At 38.9% G+C, this 23238-nt stretch overlaps 1 protein-coding gene across 5 annotated transcripts in view; it reads right to left on the bottom strand.

Moving 5' to 3' along the window:
• Positions 1–23238, bottom strand: part of dip2ca (disco-interacting protein 2 homolog Ca) — a 234798-nt gene that overhangs the window by 47031 nt on the left and 164529 nt on the right. For all 5 annotated transcript variants that reach the window (XM_044219310.1, XM_044219314.1, XM_044219312.1 and 2 more), the window contains 7 exons: positions 22832–23029; positions 12351–12442; positions 7553–7663; positions 5356–5479; positions 1822–1931; positions 231–333; positions 72–136 (listed from right to left, as the gene is read on the bottom strand). In XM_044219310.1, coding sequence (XP_044075245.1) covers positions 72–136; positions 231–333; positions 1822–1931; positions 5356–5479; positions 7553–7663; positions 12351–12442; positions 22832–23029 — 803 coding nt within the window. The remainder of the gene's footprint in view (positions 1–71; positions 137–230; positions 334–1821; positions 1932–5355; positions 5480–7552; positions 7664–12350; positions 12443–22831; positions 23030–23238) is intronic.

Here is a 23238-nt window from a genome sequence, read left to right as displayed (position 1 = left end):
GCTTTTATTCTTTCATTCATCATTTGAAATGATTAAGCAAGCCAGTAAAGGTTAAGGTGTGTTTTTCTTACAGTCAGGACAGCGTGCCACAGTCCTACATCCTTCTTGAAGTCTAATACATTCACTATGGTCTCAGCTGGAGGACGAGAGACAGACAGAGATGAACCTTAACGCCACATTCAGTGAGAAACAACACATTACTGTAAATACAGTGTAAATGTGTGTGTTACCTTCTGTGTATGAGCAGGACTGTGTGAGGGCCTGGCAGTGTGTGAGCATGGCTATCCTCATCACCGTCACACCGAGGACGCTGCCGTCCTTACAGGTCTTATACTGGACAGACAGAGACAGAGAGACAGTGTACTTACTGTGTGTCTCAGGCTGACTGATTTCTTTTTTTTTTTTCTTTGTTTGTTTAGTTTTTGCAGATTATTACTGAAATATTTCCAGAAAGGAACACATCCAAAGAAACCTGCAGTGAATGAGGTCCTCTTGTGATGAGGACAGCTCTATAGCAGCTATGCTAGTCATGTAAAATAGTTAAGTCAAATAGTTGTTTTTTTTGACTGCAAACGGCAGTTGACGGCATTTTTAAAACCCAGTTTAAATTTTTGTAGAATTGATCTGATGATTTTTAATATTGGAAATGAACACCGATAAACCCCAGAATACTTTTTATAAAATTATAATTTTTTTTAATAGAATTTTTTAAGTATTACCAACCCAGGCAACTTTCATTATGCTGTTTTCAAATGTTGCAGTTAATAACAGATTTGTCTCAAATCTGCTGTACATCGGCAGGGTTGTTTGGCTCGCTTATAAGTGTAAAAAAAAAAAAAAACCCCATCTGTGTTCGGAAGTGGACAGTTAATAGCTTAATAAAAAGAAAACCTTTATACTTATATGTGAATTCAGTGACCCTTTTCTCCTGGTTGGTAGATCCCTAAAGAACTGTTGCCTCCGACTCCCTTTGTGACGACCAATTTGTTTCTCATTGCAGCATATAAAACAATACTGGTGGTGCCAGTCAAAATACTGTATGTCAGTCAACTGTGCGACTATAAAAACGTGCTGTCATCTTGAGACATTGTGATAACAATATTAATATATTGTCGAGGCCTGAATCAGCTGTAGAAATATTGATCGATGAATTTAAGGTTCTTCTTTTCAGAGTTGCAAAAACCAAAATCATGTCTGAGTGCAGCGGAGTCGACAGTAATCAATGAGATTCTTTCCAAAATAAGATCTCTGTCTGAAAAGTCTGGCGCCTATCTGACAAATGACTGCATGAAAACGAAGCACATAATGGGCTGCTATTAAAGTTATGAATCATGTTGAGACATCTTACAAAAAAACGTTAGTGTTTCTGAAAAATAAAAAAGACAAATTTCTTTGAGCAACAGTAATTTCATCTGTCTCGACTGTCTGGGACGTGGCCTCTGTTAAAAACAGAAGGTTGATCGCCTTTCAGTCACCCCTCTTCTTTCATCATTTTCCTTTCGGCCTTTTTCAATCCCCGGTGCAATCAAGGAGACATTTCACCTTGCTGCCGGTGCAATTACTGCCCGGCAGCTTACAGGGACGCCAGGTAAATTCAAACCAACCAGACGAGATGATGGCATTGACCGGCAGAGAGACGGTGAAACATCCACTCGGCTGCAGTGTGATTCTAATCCAAAAGACATGTAGCACCATTGATTTCCATTCACAAAAAAAAGTAATGCCTGGAACTACACATGTGGAAATGTTTTAGTGCCCCAGAGTAGACACACTTCAGTGTTTGTATCTGTGTGTGTGTGTGTGTGTGTGTGTGTGTGTTACCTCGATGTAGGCAGTGTCCTGGTTGGCGTCCTTGATATGTGGGAACCAGTCTCGGGGAGGTTTGGAGAGGTGTTTGGACTCTGTGACAAACCACAGCACCTTGGGCCAGCCTGGACACACAGAGACACAAAACAAACATCCTAATGTCTCCATGTCTGGAAAAGGTTTCTCCAAGACTGTTTCCATTTGATGTATTTTCGGGGTTTTGGGAAATGGGGACATTTTTATTTTAACATTCATAGGTTGATCTTTTCTTCCTGATTTACCTGCTAAGGTCCATTGAGACTGGTGCTAGGATTGGGTTTGGATTTAGAATTGAGGGTGTGATCATACTAACAGTTTGCCTTCTTTGGTCATAACTGAGTAAAAGAGTTGGTTACGGTTACATGAACCAAACTTTTTCAGTCCAGTTGCTGATTTCCAGGAGGCCAAACTGTAAAATGAACAGACATGTATGAAACACGAAATCCAGCCAGATCCACCATAGACAACCTGTTGTAAAAGACGGACGTGCATTATTTTAAATATATGAATATCCTGCTCCTGCAGTTATTTAACGTGAGACCTGCAAGCCACCTTTGCAATCTGCCATGGCTCAGTATCTACAGGAAACTAGTAAACATCACTTAACCAAAGATATTTCTCCTGGGAATGAAGTATTACTCTGATAATAATACACTAGTGGTCAACTGTGCTTCTATAAAAGACAAAATAATTGGAGGTGTAATGGGGCGAGCTATTTATTGTGCACTGCAGTCTTTTATTAGTTCTGATTAATAGGGAATAAAACCTTTTTGTCTTTTTTCTATGTGGTTCATTTAGGTCCACATTGCCCAGTTTTTCATCACACTGTATTCATTTGGCAGACACTGTTGTTCAAAGCATCTTACTGTACGTTGGGGGGCAATTTTGGGTTCAGTGTTTTGCTCAAGGACACTCCGACATGTGGACAGAAGGAGGACTGAACCACCACCCCTACAATTAATGATGGCCAATCCCCTCTACCACCTGAGCTACAGCAGTTAAAAGTAAAACAATACTTGTGAACAAAAGTCACATAATTAGTGACTAAACTAAATTCTGAAACAATTAGAATTTGATAAAAACAGGGCTGTGCTACAGTATGTTACGTTAAACGATAAAGTAAGATGATAGTTACCTATATTTTTGGCACTATATGCTTGATGAAAGGTGCCATTAATATGTGATGAGTTAACTAAAACAAGGATGTTTCTGATATTTCTTCATTGAATTTGAGGATGCCATTGGACATCGAACACTTAATGTCAGATTGCTGATGGCTCCTGATTTCATAGGTCATTCACATATCACTGAATAGAAATGTTATAATTGTGTATTATTTGGCCAAGTGGAAGTATGTAGAGAATCTAAACGCATTAACTTTTACCTCTACTGTTATAAAGACGGATTATTATTATTACGAGGATGCGTTGCTCAGTGCTCAGTGTTTACACGGCAGAACATGAGTGAGTGAATGTAAAATATTGAGTATCTGAGGGCTGTTAATGTCTGAATTAATGCTCCTGTTCCTGCCCGGGCAGTGAGACAGAAGAAACAATCAGCCATTTGAATGAGACGAGTTTAAAGCCTGCTGATCAATAAGAGGAGCACTCCACCTTAATGAGACACACACACACACACACACACACACACACACACACACACACACACACACACACACACACACCTAAATCCATGCTGAGTGAGGAGCAGTAAATCTGGCCGCATCATGTTGCTATTTATACATCCATTACTGAAAATCAGTTGTTATTAATCACTGGGAGATTCTCTCTCTCTCTCTGTTCAGTGCTAATGTCTCTCTATTCTCAGTTCATCGTGTCGTCTTCCATCCGTTCTCTTTCTCTCCTCCTTCTTGTCAGCTGCTTCCTCATCGATTTGCAATTCTGCTTCACCGACTCTCTCTCTCTTTCCGTTTCTCCTCTCTCTCTCTCTCTATGTCTCTCTATCATCTTGTCATCCATTACCCAGACTAGCTGTCTGCTGCCATCAGTCTGTCCATTCATCCTACTGAGAGACACAGGAAAGCTGCGCAGAAACAAGAGAGGCACGGCTATACTTTGACCTCTCACCTCTGTACTCCGAGTGTGTGTATGTGTGTTTTGGGTTTGCATATCAGTGTGTTTGTCACATGTGTTTACTGTGTTAGGGTGGTTGGGTGCTGTATTGGGCTCATTACTGCCTTATAACTGCATTATAGTATTTCTGGTCCATTAGTTTTTGCCCATTTATATTTAAGTGTATCTAATTTGATCTATTATAATTGATGCTTTTCGTATTTTATTGTGTTTCAAAATGTTGCCCTAATGCATTTATTTGCTTTATGTAAAGCACTTTGAATTGCCTCTGTGTTTGAAAGGCGCTAATTCAAATACATTTGTCTTGCCCAGGCTTCAGTGTTTTCCCATAATTTTTAAATTATTACTTCCTGGGAATGCATCACTCAAATATTTTTTTTTGCCATGAATTAACTTTGATTTTAAACACAGAACTGCATATAATTTATCATAAAACTGTGTTTTCTTCTGATTGTGTGGCATTATTTTTTAATGTGTGTTATGTAGTAATACATTTACATTTTACAATTTTTTTTCCAAGGACACTATTTTTGAGGTGGAAAAAAACAAAATGCCAACCATACAGAAACATTTGAGAGTCTCTTTTCCAGCATATTCTCTTATCTGTTTTATTCCATCTGTGTATGACCGTCTTCATAGTGCGGACCTCAGTTCATTGCGTGAAGTGGCAGAGAAGAAAATGTTGTTACATGCAGACATTTTGATGTGTTGTTTCGATGGTTACCAACATTTGAGTTCTTGGATGTTTAGTTGTAACTTTAGGGAAATTTCTGCACTTGATGCTCCACTTGTTGAACTGTGCACTCTAGATTTGGGGATGGAAGCCATTCAGGTCTGATTGAGCCACTTGTTGAACCGCCTGCATCATTTTTATTTACATAAATTACATAGATTTTTCACTTCTCTTATTCTATCAAATATTTTGCCACACAGCTGAACTGCATACTGCTATTTCAGTGTGAAAAGTAATACAGAAAAAACGGCTGCAGCTGAAAAGTTGATCCAGTTATTTTACTGTTAAAACAGCATTTTAAGGTTGAACTTATAAGTATTTAGCTATGACAGCTGACTGATAGTGATAATATGGTTTGAAGGAGGCATCTTTGTTTCAGTTCATATGATCATCTTCAGTACACTAACACACAAGCACACACTTGCTAAGAATTCCAGGTTCCCACAGGGATTTTTCCAACGGAAAAGGGAATAGATCTTGGCAAGAATTCCCACTAATACTGGGATCTCGATTCTTGATATTTAACACTAGTGCGAGCATCGAGTTTGTGCAAGTTGCCACAAATACACTCCATGCCGGTATGTGCACAGGTGTGATGATAGGCTGTGTGTGTGTGTGTGTGTGTGTGTGTGTGTGTGTGTGTGTGTGTGTGTGTGTGTGTGTGTGTGTGTGTGTGAGAGAGACCTTTGAACTGTGGGATCTCTCCAGTGGGACTCTTGGGTAACCCTTTATGGCAGGCGTCGCTGGTCAGAGCCACCGTCACTCCACAGCTCCCCAACAGAAACCCGATCTGCTGACTGCCGGCGTCCTGGGGAGAGACAGAGGGATCAAATGTGATTAATCAACTGGATTGGATTATAATCAATCAATAACTGCGTCCTGCTCAGCTCCTCTGTTCTATACAGTTGTAAAGTGGGAGGTCTTACTTTGAGTGTCCAGGGTTCTGAAAATAAAAGTGCTGTTCATTTTCTCATAGACTTGTAAATAATATAAATGATATTATAAAGAGTACGGCCTAGACCTGCTGTGTAGGAAAAGTGCAATGAGATAACTTCTGTTATGAACTGGCGCTATATAAATAAAATTGAATTGAATTGAATTGAATAGACAATGTAGAGTGACCGTTCGTTTCCGAAGTTTGGATGAAGTTGGCAAATATTGCACGTTGTTTTTCAAAGAGTACATTTTGCATTTCCTTTATGGTGAAAATATAAAAGTGACTCATTTAGATTAAACAGTGTAAGCATATGATATTCCTTATCATATGGATGACCACTTTATATGGTCAATATACCAGCAGGCTCTACAAAAACATGCCCATATATCTAAAAAAAACTTCAAGAAATAGTTCAAGGGTGACATTTTATTGACGAGTAGAGGACAATAAACACTATAGTATAAATGTTTTGACATTTTGACCACAACAACCGGAGTGTAAGTAGATGCAGCCTTCACTAAGTAAAAGAAAACTATTAAAATAAGTTTGAGAAATACTACAGCAGCAGATAATACATGTGTGGATAGCACTTTGCTGGAAAGACAGTAATTCCCCCTTCTGTGTCAGTGTGGTTCAACGAGTTGTTGTGCTGTTTCTCATGTGAAACAGTGATGCATAATTAAAACAAAAGAAAAAAAAACTCCAGATAAATTTGAAAGAATTCTCACATTTTTTGTTATTTGTTTTTGGTAATTTTATAAATTTGTTTAACATGAATTATTGAAAAAATGGAAAGAAAAACGTGTCCAAAAAAAACAACAACAACTCACAAAGCCACACTCCGACCTCCACTGACTCTGACACACACTCCTGAGTCCTCCTGAGTCCTCCCAGAGGACGTTACAGGCCAGTGTGACAGCCAATCCAAACTATGACTCAAACAAACCTACAACAACAACAGCAGAGATGTTTCTTCAGAGACATTTGGCTCTGATTACACCTCAGCAGGGCTCATTGTCCTCTGTGCTGCACCATGACTCAAACCACGACGCCTTCTGATGACTCATGCTTTGAATGCAATCCCCTGGTGAAGAATTAGCTCCATTGACTGGTGTGAATTAGCGCTGTTCGACTCTGCTGCGTGTCCTCTTTTCAACTTACTAATGCTGTTTGACGTGAAGAAAAAGAAGAAATGGCAACAAAAACTTCTCTGGCTGCCTAAAGTCCATCTGTTTCTCAAGCAACCAAGAAAACATACAAGCTCTCCATTACTTCCTCTCTTTCTCCATCTATCATGTTTGCAGATACATTAAATATAAATGTTTCTTCCTTACTTAGATAAATAATGTCATCTAGGAGGCATACTTTACGTTTCAGCTATGCTCTTGGAAATTAGCCGTATATGAACATAATGTTTAGTAGTCAGGGTTGGGTAGTCCTAGAAAGATTAAATTTTGCGCACATGAAGCAAACAAAGAAGACAGATGATACCAGTTTCCGTTTTAGGGACATCTGCACAATGCAATGCAAGAAAACAGACCTGCAGCAAATCCTGTCTTTGTAAAGCCGATAATGTTCAGTTCTTATTGATGCCGTGTCAGAGAGGAGCTGATTGAAGTCTTTGCTCAATTCAAGACAGTCAACGGTACGTTTACTTTTAGACACATACAACTCATTTAAAGTTCTTCTTCTTTTATTATTATTCACCATTCTTTCTCTGTTAACACAACATGCATATGCAGAACTACTGTATTTGGAAGTATGCTGTGTTCTGGAAAAGTGTATTGAGACTACTGCGACTATGCACCACAAATACACTTACTTCACCTTTATTGAACTGGATTATATTGACAGATGGTTTGTGCAACCTAATTTACATATACAAGGGCAAAATATTACAAAACACCTTTCAGTATAAGGCGATACTGCATCATGAAAGCTTACCTTCCTGGTCAGTGGTACTTCTATTGGCACAGGGACGACTTCGGCCAGCAGGCAGCCGTAAAAAGCTGTCATGAAGGCAGCAGGGTCGTTGTTTGGGAAAACCAATGCCACCTAAAGGCAGACGGAGACAGGACAGAGGAGTTAGAGTTGGGAGGTAAGAAGTATATCAGGGAAGTTATGTTGTTGTTACTATTGTTACACAATGATGGTTGTGTCTCTGCCTTAAGGATAAAAATTGTATTTAAAATGTATGGATGGGTGACGAATGAAAGGAAAAGCCATCGTAAAGTGTGTTAGTAAGATGTCGTTCCACCTCAAGACTCCAGAACAGCTTCATACTCATCAAACCATTCAGTGAGCATTTGCGACCTGTATGGTAGCATCTGCTTCATTATGTTTCTACACTCATTTATTCAGATTTTTGATTCAATTTGTCACCCATCTGTACCAACACAGAAGCATTTTGTGGATTTTGTGTTTCATTACAGAATGAAAAGACAAATCAGCAAAAAAGTAAAAATAAAAAAAAAACAACTGTGTTGTGTGTGATGTTGAGATGATCACTGATATGGACTGTCGCCAGAGAGCCAGATGTTCAGCCGAGCGGCCGATGTGTCTTATCGTAGAGGAATGAAGCTAAATCTTTCATGGGGCATCTGGTCAATGTCTCTCACTTGCTCTCTCTAAATCCTTTCCCTCGTAACTTCCTTTTTCCACTTTTGTTGTGCTATGGCTTTACCGTCTCTCTCCTCCATTTCTCTTCAGTATCTCTCCCTCTCCTGGCTGAGTGTCTCTTTGTTTATCCCCCTTCAGCATCTTCCTCTCTGTTTCAGCTCATTTCACTTCAGTTCAAGCTGTTGAACTGGCACACTTAAGTTATGTTAAACTGCCAAAACTGTTACATATAACAGCAGCAAATATAACAACAAACCTCTGGATGTAAAGAAAAGAAAATCAGAACAATAAACTGTAAAAAGGGGTAAGTAAATATATTATAAATCAAGGAAAAAGTGGGTGCAAAATTGAATTAACATTTAATAAACATCTACTTCTTTCACTTTTTTTGTACACCTGAACAACACATTACCATCTTTAGATAGTGAGAACTGGTTCTGAACTGGAGTATTGTATTGTATTGTATTAATGCACATGTAGAGTGACAATGTGGTGGTGTGGAGAGTGCTCAGAAGTCTGGATACGCTTCGGTGTAGTAATGCCAAAAAAAAAAAAGGACAAACTGCAATTATAAAAAAACAGATTTAATGCAAGGGAGCATTTCACCTAATGCTAACACATTGAACTAAAGAAAAACAAGTGGAAAACGACAAACATTCAACTTGACAGATTAGATTTATTTTACCTTTTTAACCCAAACCAGCCCCGCAATAAGCATTACCTTTGTAAAGTTTATAATGTTCTGTTTTTGTTGACATTATCACGAGTTGATTGAGCTCTATGATCTTTTTTTTTTTTGAGAACAGTAACATCATTTTAATTTCTACTGATGAAACATATTTCCTCATCTTACACCCAGGACACGAACATAACAACCAGATCCAACATGCTTCTATAACGTTACAGCAGAGCCTTTATCTCCTGCTCGGCCATGTTGGATCCAGTTTGGCTCCAGTTGCATGTAGTGATGATAACAGCCTAAGTGCTGCGTAATAGCTTCCATATACAGTACTGGACTGGTGTGTGTGTGTGTGTGTGTGTGTGTGTGTGTGTGTGTGTGTGTGTGTGTGTGTGTGTGTGGCATGGGGTTGAAGCTATAATCTAAGTGCACCTGAGTGCGGTGTAATGACGCTTTAACAGGACTAATGTTGACATGTGCAGATCTCATTGGAGCCGTTCAGGTTTCAGCTGTAGATCACACCAGCGAGAGTGGAGGGGATATTACTCTGTTACTGTGTGCGCATGAGGCTGCAGAGACTCACAAAAAGGTCATACTGTATAAAAACATTCTTAAAGTTTCTATCCACCAATTTTCACTGAGAAAAACCTGGATTTTTTCAAAGGAGCAGATTGGCTTATGAATGTTCACCTGGTTTTTATGTCACTGTGACCCCAACATTTGTTGCGCTGGAGAAGTGTCTTTGTGAAGTGCCTTTAGCATACACACTGATACGTTAGTTGCCCATTGCTGTCTCTTCTCTTCTCTTTATTTTCTGTGTGGTTTTGGTCTCATCTCCTCTCTCCTTTCCTTAGACTCAGGTTAGCAGCTTCAAAGCAGCTAACGTTATTTCAGAAGTCCTTTCTTTCCTCCTCGTATACCGAATTGGAAGTTCAGATTCACGCAAATATCAAATATCGTTGACATAAAATTTTCATGGTTCAAAATTTTGCTATAAAGCCAAAGGAAGTAGGGGTGCTGCAGACCCCTCAGCACCCCCACCTCTGCAGCGTAATTAATGTTTAGATTGCAAATATTATTTTCAAAATCTAATTTTAATCTAATTTTTATACTTATAGATAAAATAACCAGATAGGAATATTTTGTGACCTTTTTAATTTTCTGTAACAGTTTGTTTTAATGGATTATACAGAGCTCTGTGGGGCTGAGGAAATGTAATATTCCCTGCCTTTAGAACATGTCATGACCCCCATATATTTTATGAAACCATTTAGAAATATACTACTACCACAAAACATATTCGATTCTTCACCAGTCTCATTTCCTGAAACTGAGATTTTTTTCCCCACATAGAATTACACAACCTGTAATGTATTTTCATAAAATAACAACTTATATCTCCTCAGCCTTCTAAACGCTCTCAGTAAAACTCATTTCTGTAATCATCCTGCAAGACACAGTCCTCTAAAAAACAACACCGTAATGTCTCTGCATGCAACTTATTATAACTTCAGTAAAACTGTGAAAAAAAAAACAGTTTGTAATCCACACTGAGTGGGAAGAAAAAGAAGTTATACAGTAATTAAAACACACAACCTTCCGGCTGAGATACATAAAAAACACACACACACACTGGCATCACGCCAGTCTTGACTTAGACTTCAGCCGAGCGGGAGATCAAGCTTAAAATAAAGATGAAAGAGGGACAAGAAGAAGGAGAACAGAGACGTGGGGGTGTCACATGGCAGCAGACACATGTGGGACTATTACTGAACTTTTTTCCACTTCAGTATGATCGTCAGTTCATGTGTGGAGGCGTGTTGGGTAAAGAGGCCCCGAGTGTGATGTGATGATTATACTGACAGGAAAGGAAGGACGGGCTACACATGTGTCCATTTATAAAACAATGAGTAATGGCCATGTTTTTGGTCGCCAAGGATTTTTGGCCGGTACCCAAAAATCTTGAGAAGTGATGTCAGAAAACTCTGTGATGTTCTAATACCAAAGGGAACCAAAGAGACAGCAGAGGAAAAGGTCTGATGTTGAGTCCAGCTGTCTCTGAGCAGAGTGCTGACTCTTGTTAAAAGGTCAGTTCACCTCTAGTGGTATCTAGCCTCGCAGATAGTTTGGTTTTGTTAGCTCAGGTTTTGCGATATTTGTCTCTGAAATTTGTCTTTTCCACCTCGATGCAACGAGGTGGGCAACTGAAACTGGAAGTGAAATGTGTTTGTGGTGCTGAAAACATGACATTTGAAAAACAGCAACGTATCCCATTCAACCACTTTCTACTGAAGAAATCTGTCTCTGTGAAAACTGTGAAAATCAAGGTCTGTGGATTATGCAGAGTAATCAGGACATTTTTTCTGGACATTGCTGCATCCATAGCGCTATATGAATGTGAGCTACCATGCAAAGCGCTGGTGCAATTTAGGGTTCAGTGTCTCACACTTTGACATGTGGATGACCTGTTCTACCTGCTGAGCCACAGCCGCCCCAACATCGTTTCATGTTGTTGTCCACTCCAGGTCCAGTCAATGCTATGTAACACTCATTGACAGCCGTTTCCCCGATTAGAGAAACAATAGAAACAATCACAGCTTTGTAGGCAGGATTCAGAATGGAGACGTCCTCTTCCTACAGTACATACCTAGCTAGCTACCTTCCATGAAAAACAGTGACATAAAAATGGCCACCAAGATGACAACAAGCTTTGATGAGATCAACACAGCTGTACAGGTTTTTAGAAATCGACTTACAGAAATAACAACTCTTAAATCGACATATTTCCTCAATCATTGTAAAAAAAAGTAGGTTACCGTAGCTACCTCGCTGAGTGAAAATCGGCAAGATGATTCATCACATTGCTGAAATGAGCTCAGATGAACACAATATCACACTGAATGAATAAAGTGAAATAAAATGGCAATTCAGTCTGATTGTCTGGCTATAGCAACGCACAGGCCTCAAAATTAAATATGCAATGTGAGCGGCTAAGCAAGGCCTGACACAGGTCTTATTTTTTTATTGTTTCAGGGTTTTACTTATTTAATCTTCTTTGTCCCCTGCGGGACATAAGACCACAATGAGCTTCCGCCATTGTTTCTGATACTTGCAACATGTTAGGTTGCAAAGGTTCATCTCGACCACATTGTCTATCGCAGTTCTGTGCCAGGTTTCAGAGATTTACCGGGTCGAAACTTAAGACTTGAATGTCTTTACTTTCAAGTCTAAAATCAAGTCAAGTCTCACAGCAGTCACATGTCATGTCAAACTTTTTGTGACTTACCTCCGACTCAAGTCACAGTACTCTCAAGCCTCAAGTTGGGACATCACTCCAACCTTTGGTCTTTGTTTTCTCTTTGTCTCTCTGTGGTTCTCTCCATCTCAATCCATCAATATCATCAGTTTATTATTATTTTTTTGGTTTGGTTTTCTTTTACTTACCCGGTCTCCAGGTCTGACGAGTGGTTCCTGTTTGGTTCCCAGTTTGTGCAGCAGGTTGTAAGCCACCTTCACACTTCTGGACCACAATTTTCCTAAAGGCAGATACAGAGAATCATTATGCTATACAAAGCATACAGGGAAGTAATAGGAAACGACAGTGTTCTTTGCAGAAGGTTTGAAATGACCGAATCCAGGAGTCCAGGATAATTTCTGAAAAATATAAGAGATCAAAGTGTTGATTGTCAGGCAACTTTTTGGTGTCCTATTAGAAGATCATATGAAAAGAACAGATGTCTTTGTTTGACTTTTTCTTAAAGTTGTATGGTGGAACAAAGGATCATCACAAGTCCCCCTATGCAAGAAATTACTGCATTGACATGACACTCAGTGATAAAACACCTTTGAACTTTTACATATTTCTCCTTGCGGGTGGACGGGTATGGAGATGATTACACAGATTTCATAACATCCAGCAAACCAAACCCGCCTCATGACTGTGGTGTAATTGGATCCATGTACAGTGATGCTTTACACACAGAGACACAACCACAGCGCATTAGAGGAAGTCATATAGGCCACATCAGTATATAATTACAGTGATAAAGCGTTTTGGTATCTTGACAAAGGCATTTAGTTTCAATTTCAGTGCTCACGCAACTTTAGGCAACGTGACCCAACCCTTTACCTCTCTTTAAAAAGAAACAACTCAAAATATTTATGTAGCAATTTAGGAAATATTTTACACTTTACAGAACTGCAAACAATGTCAAAATAACTGTTGCGTCAGTATCACCCTGTATATATTAAGTTAAATTATATTATCAAATCTTTCCCATCAGTTTCATTTCCCCTGCTAGGCGTAGTTGGCTCTGTTCATTAATGCTGTAACTCACAACAATAGAATCAATTTCCATTCTTTGCTTTTTTTCCTAATTCAGACTGGCAGACGCAGATATTATGCACGAGCAATCCAGCATGAATTCCTCATTGTTTTTCACACTAAATGAGGGTTTCCTGATGTTTGTCAGAGCTAATGAACTGAAGCTTTGGGATCCCACAAGGAAAATAGACATTTAGGAGAGGGAAAACAACGTAAATTGCAAACAAAGGCAGAGCAACAGTGACTCAGTAGTAGTAGGTGTGACTACAGTACAGTTTATAAAAAATGTAATTAAGAAAATAATTTAATTAATGAATTCAGAATTAAGAGCCACAACAAACAGCCATTTGCGTGTTCAAGGAGTATAAAAAGGATTTTTCCATTTACACTTTATTAGGGATATCTTAGATCTGCCTAGCAACTGCTTATAGGCTTTGATGTGGTGTTTGGTGGAGACGGCCTGACAGTTATGATGGTTATAGTCAGTCATGATGACTGCTTAGATCCATTAAAATCTACATACATAACAGTATGATACAAAGAATATTTTGTGATTTTGGTCAATAATATCAAATATATTAACCAAACCAATATTTGATATACTGATTATTGCAAATATGCAACACACAATAAGCTGTTTTTAATTGTTTTGGTTTTGAGGATAATATCTCCTTCAGCGGAGGTGTTTATCTGTAAAGTTTGGGGATCCAAGTTAAGCTTAAAGTAGTAATCATTTATTTTTTTGGCCACTTGGGGGCAGCGCAAAAAGATGTAAACAGAAAATTGGAATATTATCACCTTATAAAGCTGCCACGGTGAATGTGTTAGCAAACAGCAGACTCGGAGCAACATTAGAATTTATTTGGAGTTGTCTGTAGTCCACGTGATGAATGTAAGTCCAGCATTGACTCTCCTTTAAGCTCTGTTCTTGGTCTCTACGTACCTAAAAAAAAAATCTGCCTAATTGCTCCACTCTGTTGACCAGCTAGTTTCTAACTTTGTCTGCCGTTTGGTGCTGGTCAGGTAGCGTACAGTGGGTTTATCTGAACTTTTTCACAAAAAAAGCTGCCTGCTGCTGCTGGTAATGATGAGTGATGAGACTGAATCCCAAGAATAAAGCTGCAGCCGCAAAACCAAAACAATGAAAGTCGTTCAGAGCTCTGTAGGGCCGCACAATGAAATCAAATTTCATCACTACGAGTGACCCCTTTCAAACTATAAATATCATTAGATCCATTTTTAATATAAAAATATAAATGAGTGCAGCTTTATGTTTCTTACAATCCTTCAAAAAAGAACTAGCATTTATTTTTAGGTTTAAAGTCTATGTGTACATTTTTCAGATGGTGGGAATATTTGAATTTGGAACAACACTCTTCATATGTTGTTTTCATTCACGCCACAGTCTGTGCAGGCATGTGTTTCTGACTTGACAGCCTGATTCAGTTAAACCTGCTGGCACAGTGATGAGTAAGGCAACAACGCAACATAGATCACAGATGTATCCAGAATCAGAGAATCATCCATGCTACATTTTAAAGTTTAAAAAAAAAAGTATGAAACTCCTTTGAGTTTGATGTTAAAAAAAAATCTGCTGTTCCTCCAGGTTTACATGTGTGTCATACAATCCTGTAATGTGATTGGACGTGGTCTACTCAAACTAGATCAAACTGGGTCAGTTTAGAGTTTTGGAGCGGTGCTCTACGTTGGTTCCCAATGATTTTGACTTGTGACCCTTTAAAGAGAAGCAATGTCTACTGGGATGCCTAGTTCAAGGGCACTTCAGCAGTAATAGTGGGCACCCTGGGGCGACAACCAGCTGGAAAACATGTTCACCAATCAGAGGGGAGGATTCCTGCTGGCATGTTAGAAAGTATCTCTCCTGCAAAAGAGTCCAAATCAGAGAGCTGCAGCTCCAGATGTAATCAGAGTGTTTCTGTGCAGAACTGGGGGTCTGGGGTTTTTTTTAGGATGAGATTACTCAACCTACCCGTGAAAGACTCATCCAGCAACCTTTTGTCCTCTGAAACCGTGGAGAGGAGAAAGAAACTGTCCAATCATCTAGTTTAATTTAATTGAAAAGGGTGCTTTTGTTCTGAAATTAGATACTCACCATTTGAGAGCAGCAGCTACTCTCCAAATGACTCCAAGAACAAAACAGAGACAAATCTGGGCCTTTCTTTCTTTCACATAGCGAGCCCTTCTTTGACAAAAGGACAACACATCTCTGCACTGGGACAATATTTCAGACATACTGAGTGATGAATTTCAAATGTATGTTTTTTTTTCTTTCCAGATGAATATACAGCATATTTAGAAATGGGCTGTTGTAACCTTTCAGTTTGTTATGTATCACACTGAATTGAATTGAATTGTATCCAATCATAATGCACCTTAATGCCGTATTGTATGTTGTATCATATAATACGGAATTGTGTCATGTCACGTTGTATTGTATTGTATGGTATCACACTGTAGCATATCATATCGTAAAGAATCATACTGTGTCATATCGTATCTCATTGTATTTTAGTGTACCACACTATATTTCAATTTATCATATCACAGTCTAGTGTCGTATTGTATTGTAAAAGAGAAAGCAAAATCCTTAAAGGTCCAGAGTGTAACATTTAGGAGGAGCTATTGGTAGAAATGGAAAATAATATTTGTAAATATGTTTTCATTAGTGTATAATCACCTTAAATAAGAATCAAATTTATCCGTAGCTCAAATGATCTTAATTCAGTGTTTATAGTCACAGATAAGAGAGTCTTAGTTGAATGCTGTTGAATACTTGGCTGAAAATGTTAGATAGTGACCATTTTGTTGGGTAAGTTTATTTTGACAGAATTGTATTGTATATGGAATTTTATTTGGACCTTTTTATTTGATTGTGTAAAGTTATTTTATATATTTGTATTGTGATATTTAAGTCAATAAACTAACTAACTTTGGTGTAGTATTGCTGTATTGTATCGCTTTGTATCATATCATACCATATCATTTCATACTTCACTATATCATATCACATTGTATTGTATGGTGTCGTAATATATATCATATTGTACAGTATTGTACCATTTTTATAGCATCATAGTATCATATAACACTGCATAGTGTCATATTGTATCATATCATTTGATATGGTATGGCATTGTATTGTATGGTATCCTGTTGTGTTTTATTGCATTTATTGTATGTTATTGTATCGCATGATTTAGAATCACATAGTATTGTATTGAATCATAGGTTATTGCATCATAATGTATCCTACAATAATGTATCGTATCACATTGCTTAATATCACATCGTGCAGTATCGTATTGTGTCACATTGTATTGTATGGTGTTGTATCATATCGTACAATAACATATCACATAGTATTGCACTCGCATCATATCGTATCAGACGTGTGTTGGAACCTGTTCTCATGGCACAGAGTCTCGGGGATGGAGGAGTCACCAATACAATTTTCAAAGTTTAAGAAAATGAAAACTGTATTACTGGGTACAGAAGTCATCAGTATGCTGTTCATCAAGTAGTTGATGAACAGGTCAAGTTTTTTTTACACTAGGAAGACCAGTGAAAGGGCAGTCAGGAAGCTGTAGCTGAAGAGGGTAAGGTTAAGTGATGTGGCTCTTATATGATGTAAAACATATTAACAATACAATACAATACTACTGTGTCATCAGAGTCTAAGTGGAAAAAGACATTAGGCAAACGCATATATAGTCAACCTAGAACAGGTATACAATTGTCATTGTATAATTGATTGAACAGGATTTCAGATCTATTGCATAATGGATTCAAGGGTGGGAGTTGCCATGGTCACAGTCACGTTGAAACGTTAGTGTGTTTACACAATTAAAGGCTGCAAATCCATCAGTGTGCCCAGGTCCCTTTTTCTCTCCCTTGGACGTTTGCTGTCCTCGAACTGAGAAGCACCTGCTTCAGCTGCATACTGCTGGAAGACCCGCGGAGAAGCCTTGTTTCGTATTACAATAGTTTGTAAGTAAAGCCAATCCTGGAAAGTTTATTGATGGACATTATAAAAGGTGGTGATGAAGTTCTGTTCACAGCTGATGGCCATCAGCTGATGACAGCTGGCATTTCTAGTTTCAAAGCAGGATTTGTAGTTCACAGAAAACACTCCAAACAAACATACACACAAAGGATAATCAAAGAAAGAGGTCAAAACACAACACACGGAGCCTGAAAAGTGTGTGTCCTTCACATGCTGTACAGAAATCCAAACGTCTTTATCAATAACGTGATTTGCTGATAAATAACATCAGCCGTGCTGTTTACAGAGGTTCAAAGCTCCCTGAGACACTCTTGGCTCGTTTGAGAGTTTTTTATATGAATAGAAATATGTTTCTCTACTGCAAATTATGTGGGGTTATCTGCAGTGCAGCGTGGTGAGGGTTGAGTTTAAGGACAGCGGGAGAATTCGGTATCATGAATTCTCTCAGTTCTCAGAGGGGGCGGAGGGCGACTCGACAAGAAGAAACAAAACAAGTTTGTCCTTGTCGGCTGACATCAAAAGGGAAGACACCACAGGAATGAAAGATAAAGGAAGATGGAGAGAGATTGAGATTTAGATTCGGCACTGCACACACACACACACTTCCTTGTACTTCTATCTTTGTGAGGACCGTCATTGACATAATGCATTCCCTAGCCCCTTACCCTAACCTTAACCATTACAACTAAATGTCTAACCCTCACAATAACCTAATTCTAACCTAACCCTTAAAACCAAGTCTTAACCTTCAGTTGTGAGGACTGGCCAACATGTCCTCACTTTCCAAAAATGTCCTCATTCTGTAGGTTTAAAAAAAAGTGTTTTAGTCCTCATTATGTAGCAAGTACAAGTACAAGTACACACACACACACACACACACACACACACACACGCACACACACAGTCTCACCATGTTGTTTTCTCTCTGGTGGAGGACTCCTGTGTGCTGGCTGAAGACATTTCACAGTCTGGTGAGCGCTCATATCGCCTCATCATCGGCTGAAAGCTCACTCCTCACAAATCAAGTTTGTTTGCTTACAAACAAACACACACACACACACACACACACACACACACACACACACACGGTACGCCTATTTGAAGAACGTTGATGAGCTATGGATAAAGTTGCGGCCTATTCACGTTAATCCTCTGGGTTAATGATTGTTGTGTGTGTGGGAGTGTATGATTGTGTGTACTCAAGTGGGGTACAAACGTGCATGAATGCCACCAACCTAAACAGAGGTGGGACGTAGCAAAGTACTTTACAAGTGCTGAACTTCAAATACAACCTTTCCTGAGAATTTCTGGAGACCTTTTCTACTTTTCCTCCACTGCATTTCAGAGGGAAATATTGTACTTGTTACTACATTTATCTGACAGCTGGACATACTGTACTGGGGGCCGTTTCAACAACTGTGCAACATGCAAGCTGCAGTTTCAGTAATCATGTTTCAGTAACTGAAACCCCCGTCCTGCAGGACTCACAGATGTATCTGCAAGCAACAATCGTTTGCGAAATGAGACGCTGCCACCATTTGTGATCTGCATGTAACAGGCCCCTGGTTACTCAGATTTTATATTCAATATGAGATAAGATCATAAAAAAAAATCTCTAATGTCAACTCTCTTTATATCCTTCATTCCCTTTCTTTCCATTATTTTTTTCATTCTCTTTTCCCTCCTTTTTTACCTTTTCCTTTCTTCCCTGTTTTCTTTTCATATTTTCATCTTTATTTTCCTTCCCTATTTCTTTCTTTTTACCTACCTTCTTTCTTCTTTTATTTCCTTCTTTTTTTCCTGGTTTCAATTCTACTTTCTATTAAGACGGTGTAGTCCCTCATTCGTCCAGGAGTGTTCCATTGTAGAAAAGGTTTCAGTCGTAGTCATCTGGACACTGTTTTCAAATTCAAGATGTTTTGGCTCCCATCCGGCTCCCTAACAGTGATGAGGGAGGTGCAGCCAGAAAACAATAGGCCTGATTACTGGAGGGCCATCATGGAAACAAAAGAAGGTCAGTTTCAGGTGAAACTAGGCAGGGTAAACAGCAGACACTCAGGAAGACTCCTCCCTGAGGGCAGGGCTTAAGCTACACAGAGTAGCTTAAATTTCTGAGTTCTCAGACCATTTTTCACAATTGAGAATGACTTCCGGATGGGAGCCGAAACGTCTTGATTCTGAAAACAGTGTCCAGATGACTACGACTGAAACCTTTTCTACAACTCTACTTTCTATTCTTTCTTTCTTTCTTTCTTTCTTTCTTCCTTTTCCCATCCTTCCTGGGTTCCTTTTTATTTATTTTTTTCCCTTCTGTTTTCCTTCTCCTTTTCCAATATACTTTCTCTCCTTTTTTCTTTTATTCCTTGGGAAATACAGAGGAAAGTTTTGGGAAAGCAAAGCCAGCAAATGGACCTTTTGATTTGAGATGATGGACTTCCATGCTCAAGTCTACTCTTCTTCACAATTAATACTTTATAGCTGTGATACTTGATTCAGTTTTACTGTTAATATCTTTCCCAAAGTAATAAAAGAATAAAAGGATTTTACTTGGAAGTATTTTTCACTGTAATTCTGGGACATACTGTAGTTTTAAGTAAAAGATGTGAGTACTTCTTTAAACTCTGAGCCTCAAAATGTGGGTCTGTGTTCATGTCCATAAATATGTGAGCATGCCTGTGTGGTGTATATGTGTGTGTTTGCACGTCTGCGATCCTCTTGGTGTCACTTCATTCTCTCCGCTGTTCAACAGGGAGGTCCGACTCTAAATTCATGAGGACCTGAGAGAAGCAGCTCTGTTCACTGCGGCTAAATCTCTTTTCACCCTACAGACCCGAAACCATTTTCTCCGCTGGCGTTTGGGAGATGAATAACTCAGATCTGCAGCCTTCAGTTGCTGAACAAAAGAGTTTGTTCCAATTTGGATGTAGACTTAAACTGTGGCACAGCACCGGGGGTTAAGACGAGATGTGATTCAGCTGCAGTGAATGCGTTTAGGGAGCTGGGACGATAGCAGTGCTGCAGGCGAGATGACTGATACATGTTTTGGATCATTTCTTATTTCCTTTAACCACGGTGTGTGTTTGTCTTCTGGCTGCTACGCTTACTTTGTTTTCTGATAGATTCAAGACTAAAGGTGGATTTATACTTCTGTGTAAGGCAGTCCCGTAGTAGTTGCCTCTGGTGTAGGAATTTAAAGTTCAGTAGCAGATTTCACCTGTTGCTATCACCCCACAACACTAGACGGATGCGTCATGCTTTAATTACATAACTAACCACAACTGTTCACATTTTTTCCCATTCAGTTATAGATAGATAGATAGATAGATAGATAGATAGATAGATAGATAGATAGATAGATAGATAGATAGATAGATAGATAGATAGATAGATAGATAGATAGATAGATAGATAGATAGATAGATAGATAGATAGATAGATAGATGCTTTATTGTCATTGCATATAAACACAACGACATTTGGTTTGGCAGCAATCCATTCCACTTAACAGCATATATAATAAGTATAAAAGGAGAAAATATGTGTCTAAAAAATAGCTGATAGGAAGTGATGATCTTGGCGAGCAGATGGTTTATAATGGAAATGGATTTGTCAGATCACCAAATATGTCTGGTGTTACTGAAAAGTAAAATATTACTGAGCCTTTCTTTAACTGGCTTGATGGTGTCTTTATGTTTACGTTCTCCCGTGGCAACAGAAACTTGTAGTACAGGTCTTCACAGGTCCACTTGGTTCCTGATAACCAAGACCCGGCCACTGAAACCGACTCAGGCTGGGTTCAAATTATATTCAGTCTAATCTAGTCGGGTAGGGTCCCAAGTTTCGGGGTGTGTGTCAACATGTCTAATCCAAGTGGACTGTCTATGCAGGAGAATAAAAGTGTTTTTTGTGGCAGATGATATGTTTGAACTTTGAAGTGCGCTCTATATTTCAACGGTGTCAACTGCATTTTGGATCAGCTCTAATTATCCTCTGATCTACTTCGGACCTGGTCTATCCTCAGATCCCCTGATGAGTTTATGAAAAATTAATGTATGTACGTTAGGTTCAGGTAGGTTTTCTATGGGCCTGTTTTGGATCGGGTCCACACCTTTACTAATAGTTCTTATGGTCTCCATAGCCATGGTAGCCCTGATGTGTAATTACAATTTTGAGAAAATACATGTAAGCTCTGGCGTAGCCTATGATGTAGCTATGAAGGCATTGTTCATTGGCTCCGTTGCTATACAATAACCTCCGAATGCAGAGCTATAAATCTAGCTTTACTCTCTTTAACATTTAATGGTTGAAAAATTCAATTCAGTTCATTCAGAGAAAAGAGATCACCAAAACGATTCAGGACAAATGCTATTGTAGCCAAATCTTCTAGAAATACAAGTAAATGACTAAAGCATGTAGTAAGGAGTGAAATCCTCCAGTCCTGTCAGCACAAAGGTTTAGTGTAAGTCACTCAGGATATATTCCTAAGAAAATAAAAAGATATTCTGAAATTCTGGGCCTTTGGGATAAAAAACTTCCCCTCCCTCTGTAGCAGAGCAGCTTTCTTGAAAGCGTCTTTTTCACAATTTGCTAATATGCTTAGCACTCTGTCTGGCTGCCATTAGTGGAATTATGCTCACACAGCGGGTGTTAAACATTGTTTGGTGCTTCAGTTAATCAGCTTGCGAAAGCCACCATATGTGCTGAAAAAAACAGGAAGCAATTCAGAGAAAAACCCTGCTGTATTCACATACTACAAAAGCAATTTTTAGTATTGATCGGTATGTTTTACAGTATATTGACAGCTGATTGTCTATGATGATTGATTTCGGGTGCAGAGAGGTCATGAGGGTTGTCAGATATATGTATGTTTACGTGTAAAAGCACTTATTTTTAATGATGCATAAAGTTCAGTGTTGTAACTTCAACTGCAACAAAAACTACTAGAAGCATTCATTATTGACTGTTGACAAAAATATTTTGATATTGGAGACTAATTATCAAACACAACAACAAGAACCGTGATGAACATGGTTATTTCTGTAAAAAAAAAAAAAAAAGTTTCAGTACTGTTTCCCAGTTGGTATCCAAACTCAGGTATCGTATTGGCACTAGTATTGATTTCAAGTGATACTCAGCTTTAAATCCAAATATTTCAACATTGCCTCCTTCAGTAGCCCCTCAAAGCCCATAATTTGGAATTCAGGGAGTTGACATAAAAAAAAAAGAGGACTAAAACAATTCACTTAAGAAAAGCCCAAAGCTAGAGGGAAAAAATTAAAAAGTATATATACCATAAACCGGTAAACCCACTTGGTACTTCACACTTATTTTATCTTATACTTATACCCACCTGGTACTTAATTTATTTTCTGACCTGTTTTTACAGTGTTTTATAGTGTATTATATATTTGCTAGTACTTTCTCCTGTGTGCACTGCTGTAAAGGCGAGCTGCTGTAACAAAGAGTTTCCCTACGGGGATCAATAAAGTATTTCTGATTCTGAAAATCTTCTCCCACTCCCAAAGTGACCCTGCGTGGCTTCCCGACCAGAGCAGTGAGAGCCGAGGCTTTGCTTACCATAGGTGAGCACATAGAGCGGCTTGCCGTTGGTGTCCATGGTGGTGAGACACGGGGCCTTTGGAGAAATGGTGCCCCACCTCTGCAGGGCCGCCTCCAGAGACGGAGGCCAATTGGTTACCACGCCCAGCTGGTCACCCCGCATGGCCACCATCTGGGCCCCCTCCGCCTTGGGCTGGTTGGGGTCTGGCTGCTGGACTGGAGGAGGATATTAGAAGAGGAGTGTGAGAAAGTGAAAGTGTGTACATTTTAGATTTGTTGACACAGGCATAGTCCAAAAACATGATCATAACGGAGATACTAGTGTGCATCTAAACACACTCATGAATAGAGTTACAGTTTTTACAACCCCTACTATTTAAACAATGAATTGTCAGGTCTAACACGAATTTAACAACCACTATCCT

The sequence above is a fragment of the Siniperca chuatsi genome, linkage group LG13 (genome assembly GCF_020085105.1).
Source record: "Siniperca chuatsi isolate FFG_IHB_CAS linkage group LG13, ASM2008510v1, whole genome shotgun sequence".
Classification (NCBI taxonomy): Eukaryota; Metazoa; Chordata; class Actinopteri; order Centrarchiformes; family Sinipercidae; genus Siniperca; species Siniperca chuatsi.
Note: the sequence above shows the minus strand (reverse complement) of the source record. Positions and strands in the feature narration are given on the sequence as shown.